Consider the following 9,150-nt stretch of genomic DNA (forward strand, 5'->3'; position numbering starts at 1 on the left):
CAAGTGTGACAGGACCCTCCTCCATGGTGACCACAGAGGGGGTCTCCACCCTCACCAGTGTGACAGGACCCTCCTCCACAGTGACCACAGAGAGGGTCTCCACTTCCACAAGTGTGACAGGACCCTCCTCCACAGTGGCCACGAAGAGGACCTCCACCCCCACGAGTGTGACAGGACCTTCCTCCACAGTGACCACAGAGGGAGCTTCCACTCCCACAAGTGTGACAGGACCCTCCTCCATGGTGACCACTGAGAGGGTCTCCCCACCCACAAGTGTGACAGGACCTTCCTCCACAGTGACCACGGAGAGGGTCTCCACGCCCACAAGTGTGACAGGACCCTCCTCCACAGCGACCACGGAGAGGGTCTCCACCCCCACGAGTGTGACAGGACCCTCCTCTGTGGCGACCACAGAGAGGGTCTCCACCCCCACCAGTGTGACAGCACCCTCCTCCACAGCGACCACGGAGAGGGTCTCCACGCCCACGAGTGTGACAGGACCCTCCTCCACAGCGACCACGGAGAGGGTCTCCACGCCCACGAGTGTGACAGGACCTTCCTCCACAGTGACCACAGAGGGGGTCTCCACCCCCACGAGTGTGACAGGACCCTCCTCCGTGGCGACCACAGAGAGGGTCTCCACCCCCACCAGTGTGACAGGACCTTCCTCCACAGTGACCACAGAGGGGGTCTCCACCCCCACGAGTGTGACGGGACCCTCCTCCGTGGCGACCACAGAGAGGGTCTCCACCCCTACCAGTGTGACAGGACCCTCCTCCACAGCGACCACGGAGAGGGTCTCCACGCCCACGAGTGTGACGGGACCCTCCTCCGTGGCGACCACCGAGAGGATGTCCATCTCTAGTGCCTCTCCCTTCCCGGGGTCCTCACCCATGACCACCAAGCCAGACTTGTCCAGTATCTCAACCTCCCCCTTATCGACTCCTGTGTCTCCACTCACTACCCCGTCCTGGTCCTCAGAGACCTCTGGCAGCCTGATGCCCTCCGTTGTTCCCGCAACCTCGCCTAGCCCCACCACACCCTGCCTTTGCCACGCCTTTGGGAAGTTCTTCCTACCTGGTATGTGAAGCACCAACCCTCCTGCAGACCTCCTCCCTGGCATTCGGTTGCCTTGGTTGTGTCCTCATGCCCTTGGCCCCACCCTGGCTGACCTGTTGTCTCTGACCTTGTAGGGGACGTTGTCTACAACAAGACAGACGGGGCAGGCTGCCCCTTCTTAGCCGTCTGTAACCAGCGCTGTGAACTTGACCGCTTCCAGGGCGCCTGCACCACCTCCTCACCCACAGGGACCTCAGCCTCTGTCCCCCCAACCACCCCAGTTAGCGGCTGTGATCGCACAATCCCTCCTCGAAAGGTGTGCCTCCCACTCCACCAGGACCTGCCAGGCCCTTCTGTGTGCATGGGGCCCGGCCCTCTGTCAAGGTTGCTGGCACACCCCCAGCCCTCAGTGGCCACTCCACGTGTCGCTCTTGCTGGAGGAAGGCACGCAGGGTCCAAGCCCAGCCAGGAGGCAGTGGCCGCCCTGCCCCAGGCAGGGGTGGGGGGTTCCTGCGGCTGAGGTGGGGGCAGTGAGAAGGGGTCCTGCCAGCCCACCCCGTGAGTGCTGTGCTCTCTCACAGGTGAATGAGTCCTGGTTCCTGGAGGACTGCACAGTGGCCCGTTGTGAAGGTGACAACCGTGTCACCCTGCTGGGGCCACGGCCGATGAGCAGCATCACGTGCGTGAACGGGCACCTGCCCGTGAAGGTGCAGAATCAGAGCCAGCACTGTGCCTACCGCTACGAGTGCGAGTGTGAGCGCCCGCCCTCAGTTCCGGGTGGGGGGAGGGTTGGTGGCGTTTGAGACGTGCACGCACCTGCCATGCCCTAGGCCTGGGGTCGCTGGGCCCATCCCCATCAGGCTTGACGGTTTGAAGGGAACCCGGGGGTTTCTGAGAGCAGGGAGAGTAGGGGTGAAGGTGAGGTGCTGAGAGGATCGCGTCCTGAGGGTCCTCAGCAGCATCCATGGCCGAACGGCCCGCGGGAGGAGGTGGGTAGCTTTACAGTCCTTGGGCTCCTGGGGCAGCCAAAACAAATGACCCCCCCGATGCAGCCAGGCATCTTAAAACAGCAGGAGTTGATTCTCATGGTCCTGGAGGCCAGAAGTCAGAGAGCAAAGAGTCAGAAGGACCGAGCTGTCCCCAAAGCTTTAAAGCTGGGAGGTCCTGCCTGGCCCTCCAGACTTGGGGCCCTGGGTGCACCTGGCCTGTGGCCCCACCTCTACCCAGTGACCACGCAGCTTCTTCCCTGCCTCTCAGAAGGACCCTTGTCATGGACTGAGGGCTACCCTGGTCATCCAGGATGACCTCCCCCCTTAGCCTTCACTGAATCACAGCTGCAGAGACCCTCCTTTCCCCAAAGGAGGTCACGTCCACAGGCTCTGGGTGGACATGTCCGGGGGCCCCCCCATCCAACCGGGTCCACTCGTGTCCCAAAGGAGGGATGGAGGCCCCCGGGGCTGAGTGACCCCCAAAGTGGCAGCTGCAGGTGGCACTGGGTAAGGCCCGCCCACGCCTGCAGGCGTCTGCAGCGGCTGGGGGAGCAGCCACTATGAGACCTTCGATGGCACCTCCTACACCTTCCGGGGCAACTGCACTTACGTCCTCGTGCGCGAGGTCCAGCCACGCCGCGGCAACTTCCGCGTCCTGCTGCACAGCCGCTTCTGCGAGGCCGCCGCCCACTGCCCCCGTGCCCTGAGCATCCACTACCAGTCCACGGACGTCGTCCTCTCCACCACCACCAGCGCCGACGGGCAGGAGGAAAGCCTGGTGAGCGCGGGCAGCAGAGCGGTGGTGGCCAGTCCTGACCTGGTTTAGGGGGGCCCTGGGGCACAGAGACCACGTCATCCCCCCGCCAGAGAGCCTCAGGGGCCTCGGGGAAGACAGAGGGCACACTGGGACCTGGGGGCCCGAGTGTGGTGACTCCAGAGAGGGCGGGGACGGAGCATGAGGGGGCGCCCGAAGCCGAGAGCACCTGGGACCCGAACACACCGAGCCTGACCCCAGCCCGAGGTGGGCATCTGCTCTTCAGGGCACGAGTGCCAAGGAGGGGGCCCAGCACGTGGGAGGACAGCCCCGAAGGCAGGCCTGCAGCCCCCGTCACGGGTCCCCCGGTCACGCCCCCAGATCCTGTTGGACCAAACTCGGGTGAGGCAGAGCTTCAGCAAGAACGGCGTGGCCGTGACCCTGACTGGGGCCACCGGGATGCGCATCGATATTCCCGCCATCGGTGTCAGCATCACCTTCAACGGGAGGGTCTTCCAGGCCCGGCTCTCGTACAGCCACTTCAGTCACAACACTGAGGGCCAGTGTGGTGAGTGGGGCCTGCAGGACGCCTGCGGGGGCGGCGAGGGGCTGGCACCACCACTGTGGGCGCAGTCCCCCCAGGGGACCCCAGACGCACACCCGGCCCCCGCACCTGCCCCAGGCGGGAAGCCCTATTTGGTAGCTGAGCGGTTGCTGGGGAGGTTGGGAGAGGAAGGGGGAAGGCGAGGATGGTCCAGTGTGTGTCCCCCCTCGAACCCCGCCCTCCCCAGGCACCTGCACCAACAACCGCAGGGATGAATGTCGCCGGCCGGACGGCACCATGGCCCGCACCTGCCGGGACATGGCCCGGTCCTGGCTGGTCTCCGACAGCAGCGGGGAGGGCTGCGGAGAGCCCACCGGCCTGCCCCCAACCACCAGCCCCCTCTTGCCGGGAACCAGCACACCCGCCATCCACCCATCATGCCCCCCAGAGCCCCTCTGCGAGCTGATGCTGAGCTCGTGAGTTCTCCGCCTGGGCTGGGTGGTGGTGGTGGGGCGCCATCACCCCGAGGGGCCTCCGCTGCAGCCTCTGATGGGCCCTGCCTGCAGGGTCTTCGCCGGGTGCCACAGCCTCATCCCGCCTGGCCCGTACTTCAATGCCTGTGTCAGTGACAGCTGCTGGCCTGGCCACGGCCGCAAGGTGCTCTGCCAGAGCCTGGAGACCTACGCAGAGCTCTGCCGCTCCCGGGGCGTCTGCGCCGACTGGCGCAATGCCACCCACGGGCTGTGTGGTGAGTCGGGTGTGGTCGCGGGGGGCCCTGGCCTCCTTGGCCTGCCTGACACCTGTTTGTGTGCCCCCAGACCTAGCCTGCCCGCCCGCCAAGGTGTACAAGTCTTGCGGCCCTGTGCAGCCAGAGTCCTGCGACTCCAGGTGAGCCCAGCTGGCAGGGCGAGCACGGCGGGGGCAGCGGGCCTCCCGGGCCGGCCCAGAGGACCCGGCAGGGAGCCAGGAGGAGGCCCAGACCTCAGGGGTGCCCTTCCCCCCGACCTCGGCCCCGGACCCGAGGCTCACCCTGGGCCAGCACCATGCCCACCGCCCTCCCCTCAGCCTGCCTTTGCTGCCTCGCAGGAGCCAGAGCCTGCGGAGCGTGGGGCTGGCAGAGGGCTGCTTCTGTCCCGACGGCCACATCCTCTTCAATCCCCACAGGGACATCTGTGTGCCCGAGTGCCGTAAGCAGCCCGCGGCCGGGCTCCCCCAGCCCTGGAGAGCGGGAGGGGCCCCGGGGCGGGCAGACCCCGGCTGGGGCCAGTCCTGCCCAGTCCTGCCAGCAGCTCAGCATGGCCTGGAGCCTTCCTGAGCCCCCTCCTAAGTGAACCCCCTCGAGCTCTCCAGGGGCTTCTGCCCCAAGCAGGGAGAAGAGGCCTCCCCTGGGGGAGGGGTGGCCAGGCCGGCTAGGCCCCGACTCCAGTGCTCCCACTAACCCCCGTCTCCCGACTCTTGCCTTGTAGCCTGTGTGGGACCGGATGGGCTTCCCAAATTCGTGAGTGCTCCGCGCTCAGCGGCCTGACTCCTCACTTGAGCGGAAGGAGGGCGGGCATACCCCTTCCAGGGCCCTGGCTCTGCCCGGGGTTGGGTGGCGGGGCGGGGGCGGGTGTGGCACACCCAGGTGTGAGCTATGTCAGCCTTATGGCTGCTCCTGGGACAGGGAGGCCGGGGCCCGACCTGCTGCTGGACGCGACCCCAGAGGCCAGGGTGCCATCTGGGGCCCTTGGGAACCCTGATCTGGTCTGTCGCAGCCTGGAGAACGGTGGGTCAGCAACTGCCAGAACTGCGTGTGTGACAAGGGCACCGTGTCAGTGCAGTGCGTGCCCGTGGAGTGCCCGGCCCCAGACCAGCCACAGGAATGCAGCCGGGCCGGCTTCGTGGCCGTGAGCAGGCCTCTGGCGGACAACCCGTGCTGCATGGAGAATCTGTGTGGTGAGGCCTGCACCCCAGTGGGCGGGTGGGTGGCACGGTGTCTGGCTCCAGCCACCTGGCCGGCAGGGCGGGAGTGCCTCGGGGTCCTGTGGCCGGGCTGAGGCTGAACCCCGAGGTGGGGGGCCTCTCGCTCCTTCACTTTTCCACCTAAAAATGAAGCTGGCAGCCTCTGGTGTCCCTGTTACCAGGCAGGGTCTTGGGGAAGACTGGGGAGATGACAGAGTGTGGCCCAGAAGGGCCGCAGGGAGCCATCAGCTCCTCTGGAAAAGGCCTCTCCGGTCCAGCGTGGGGCGGTGTTACCCCGGGAACCACAGTTGCGGGAGGAGGGGGGCAGGGGCACCCCAGGCAGCCCCCTGACTCTCCCGCAGTCTGCAATGCGAGCACATGCCCCCAGAGCCCCCCTGCATGTGGGCGGGGAGAGAAGCTGGTCCGCACCCAGGTGGAGGGTGACTGTTGCCCCACCTTCAGCTGCGGTGAGTCTCCAGGCTGGGGGGCAGTGGGGCTGGGGCTGGGGGCCGCCCGGCAGGCGCTCAGCAACCCCTTTCCTTCCAGAGCCTCTGCTGTGCAGCTTCAATGGCACGTTCTACGGGGTAAGGGCTCCGCGTCCAGGCAGTCGGAGCAGGGCAGAGGGTGGGCTCCAGACTCGGCACATCCTCCGAGGACCCCTGTGCCCCTCTCGCCATGACAGCGGATGGGTGGAGGCTCCGGGCCCTTCAGAGGCAGCTGCTGTCGAGAGCCACTGGGAGCTTAGCTTCAGGCTCTCCCAGCAAGAGCTTCAGGGCAGGAGTGCCCCTCCCACCTGCCCGGGGTCCCCGCTGCCCCGGTCTACGCTCATCCAGGGTCACGTCTCTGATCCTGTGTGAAGAGGAAGGAGACCGCTCTCTGGGTCTCACGGGGACAGGGAGGTGGCTTGGCCCTGGTGCCCCCTCAGGGTCACCTCCCCTCACTCTGTCCACTGCAGGTTGGTGCGACCATCCCAGGGGTCACTCCGTGCCACACGTGCACCTGTCTGTCCATGGACAGTGAGGACCCGACCGTGTGGTGTGAGGAGGAGGCCTGCAACACCACCTGCCTCCAGGTGAGGCCAGGCTAGGTCCCTGGGGAGCCGCATCACCGGGCCCTGGGCCCCCGGGAGGGCCTCCAGCTCAGCCTTCACGGAGGCTTTTTCTTCCCAAAAGGAGGGAGTGAAGCAGGAGGGTGGGGTACGGGGCCTTGGGTTGGAGGCGGACCTGTAGGCTGCTAGGGTCAGGTTCTGGAGGGCCGAAGTGGAGAAGGTGCTGGGAGCAGGGGTTAGGCTAAGAGAGGACCCTGGGGCTGGGCAGGGGCACGCCTCACAGAGGAAAGGGGGTGCCCCAGGATGGGCGGGAGAGCAGGAGGGCTGGGTGTGGGACGTGGCCACCCCTCTGCCCAGGGCTCTGAGTACTCCACCGTGGCCGGGCAATGCTGTGGAAAGTGCGTGCAGACCTCCTGCCTCGCACCAGATGGTCAGCTGGTCCAGGTAAGGGGGCACTCAGTCTCAGCCCTGCCCTGCAGAGACCCTCCTGACTAGCTCCTCTCCGCCCACCAGGTAATCCCCGGCCCGGCCTCCACCCATTCTCCCCCTTTCATTCCAGTTCAACGAGACCTGGATCAACAGCCTTGTGGACAACTGCACGGAGTACCACTGCCAGGCCAGGGACGGACCCCCTATGCTGACCCCAATGCCTGTGGTCTGCCCCGACGTGTCCCCCTGCAAGGTGTGTGTCTGGGGCTCAGGCTAGCCAGCCTGGCCTCCTGGCACAGAAGCCCCGCCCACACCACAGCCCACACCCACCCATTCCCAGAGTCCATCACCAGAGGCCCCGCCCGCCCACCAAGGAGCCCCGCCCACTCCAGCCCCGCCTCTGCCCCCTCCCCCTGCAGGGCGTCCTCAAGAAAATCGGCTGCTGCTACTCTTGTGTGCAAACGGGTAAGTCCAGGGTCAGCTTCCTGCCTCTCAGCACTGCCAGCTCCGCCCACTGACTCCTCCCAAAGTTGCCCGCCCCCGCCAGAACCTGCACCCCGAGCGGGAGGTGACGTGGGTCCTCGGAGACCTGCCCCCACTGCCTTTCCTCTGCGCAGATGCCTGCCAGGTCCACGCCAACATGACGGTCCTGCGACACCGGGGCTGCGTCGCCCAGACTGCCGTCAAGGTCTCCTTCTGCGAGGGCTCTTGCCCGCAAGTGTCCCGGTGAGCCGCCCGTGCCCTCCACCCCCGCCCCAGACGCGCGCATGGCCACCACCCGGTGCCCCACGTGACCGTCTTTAGCGGGACCCCCTGCGCTGGGGCTGAGGCCGGAGGGCCCAGCTTGCCACAGGGAAGAGGGAAGGGCCGCCCAGCAGGGCTGCAGAAACCCTGAGCCTCCCTAACCCCCGGCGCCAGGCCTGGGACAGCTGGGCGGGGCCACAGGGGTCAGAGCACCAGGGCTACCACGGGGAGGTCTGCCCGTGTTGGCGCCGGGCAGAATCTGCGCCTTCCCTAAGCCGGAGTGTCAGGGCAGAGCTGTTGGCAGAGTCCAACCCCCAGAAACCCAGGCCACGGCCCGCTGTGAGCCCAGGCAGAACGGCAGGAGGAAGAGTCTGGACCCGGGTGGACGGCCCAGGGCAGGTTCCCAGAGGAGGGGTCTGCCACGGGTGGCAAGTTTGAGGAGCTGGTTTGGGAAAGAGCGGGGCCTGGCTGGGGAAGGCTGGGGTTCTCAGGGACCCAGAGCGCTGTCCGGGCCAGTGTGAGCAGCCCTGCGCGCTCAGGGAGCCAGCCACTGTCTCCGGACCTCTGAGAGGCCAGGAGCCGGGCAGTGTGGGCGGGAGGGCAGGTCCTGAGGGCCATGCGTCTGCAGGTACTCCATGGAGACACAGGCCAGGCAGTGCAGCTGCAGCTGCTGCCAGGAGACCAGGACCCACCAGGAGGCGGTGATGATGCAGTGCCCCGATGGGACGGCCTTCCAGCACACCTACACCCACGTGGACGAGTGCGGCTGCGTCCCGGCCTGCGCGTCCTCGCCCCAGACTCTCGAGGAGAGCGCGCCCACCTTCCCGACCTTGGGGTCCACCGCTGTCTGACGTCCTGCGCCCCCCGGGCACCCCCCCACCACAGAAACCACGGGCGCCCACGCACGCCTTCCATGGGTGCTGCTGCCCCCGCCCTCTTTGCACTTGCCCCGGTGAAACCCGGGCCCTGCAGGGCGACAAGCGCAGTGGGGGTCGGCTTGAGGACCCGAGGTCCTGCCCTCAGAGCCCCTCACGCCTGTCTGGCCACCTCCCTGGCCATCAGGGTCAGGTGACTGTCATCTGAAACACGGGCACACCCAGGCTCGACCCCGCCGGCGTCAGGAGGCGGCGACGCTGTGGAGAAAACCGCACCCCCTGCTGCTCTCGGGCCCCACCGCGGCCTCTGTGCCCCTCGAAGGCCCCGGGGCACAGACCCCCACTGGCTACCTCCTACAGCGAACCACAGACTGAGGCCGGGCCAGGCAAGGCCGGCTGCCTCCAGGGAGCTGCATCAGCCAGGCTGGCTGCCTGCCGGTGTCTGGACCCTGGGCTGAGGCTACGAGGGCCAAGGGGCAGGCCAGGGAGGGAGTGGCCCCCACGGTACGCCCTGTGCTCACACAGCCCGTTTTGCAAATAAAGGCCGAGCATCACATACGCTTCCTGGTCCTGGTCTCTCTTCCCACCAGCTGCGTCCCTGAGCTCCCCCGCCGTCCGGGGAAGAGGGGTGGCCAGGCTGTCCCTGAACCCCGCCCCTCAGGCTCTTGCTGGAACCCCCAGGAGGGGCGGGCGGAGCAGGCAGCAAGGAGGCCCCCAGGGTCCGTCTCAGGCTTTGGGAGTTATCAGGCAGAGTCGGGGTGGCCCGA

General features: G+C 67.1%; 1 protein-coding gene across 1 annotated transcript in view; it reads left to right on the top strand.

Moving 5' to 3' along the window:
- The window catches only part of MUC5B (mucin 5B, oligomeric mucus/gel-forming), a 38,048-nt gene extending 29,290 nt beyond the window's left edge, over nt 1–8,758 (top strand). Inside the window, 28 exon segments of the mRNA XM_068976204.1 lie at nt 3–136; nt 138–324; nt 327–462; nt 464–576; nt 579–619; nt 621–813; nt 982–1,080; nt 1,194–1,375; nt 1,641–1,812; nt 2,579–2,826; nt 3,184–3,370; nt 3,594–3,822; nt 3,913–4,094; nt 4,165–4,234; nt 4,433–4,533; nt 4,813–4,844; nt 5,101–5,281; nt 5,650–5,754; nt 5,834–5,871; nt 6,243–6,359; nt 6,693–6,779; nt 6,895–7,002; nt 7,393–7,482; nt 8,048–8,091; nt 8,137–8,290; nt 8,377–8,489; nt 8,627–8,663; nt 8,666–8,758. Coding sequence (XP_068832305.1) covers nt 3–136; nt 138–324; nt 327–462; nt 464–576; nt 579–619; nt 621–813; nt 982–1,080; nt 1,194–1,375; nt 1,641–1,812; nt 2,579–2,826; nt 3,184–3,370; nt 3,594–3,822; nt 3,913–4,094; nt 4,165–4,234; nt 4,433–4,533; nt 4,813–4,844; nt 5,101–5,281; nt 5,650–5,754; nt 5,834–5,871; nt 6,243–6,359; nt 6,693–6,779; nt 6,895–7,002; nt 7,393–7,482; nt 8,048–8,091; nt 8,137–8,290; nt 8,377–8,489; nt 8,627–8,663; nt 8,666–8,758 — 3,473 coding nt within the window.
- Nucleotides 8,759–9,150: the final 392 nt, after the last annotated feature.

The sequence above is a fragment of the Capricornis sumatraensis genome, chromosome 8, assembly GCF_032405125.1.
Source record: "Capricornis sumatraensis isolate serow.1 chromosome 8, serow.2, whole genome shotgun sequence".
NCBI lineage: Eukaryota > Metazoa > Chordata > Mammalia > Artiodactyla > Bovidae > Capricornis > Capricornis sumatraensis.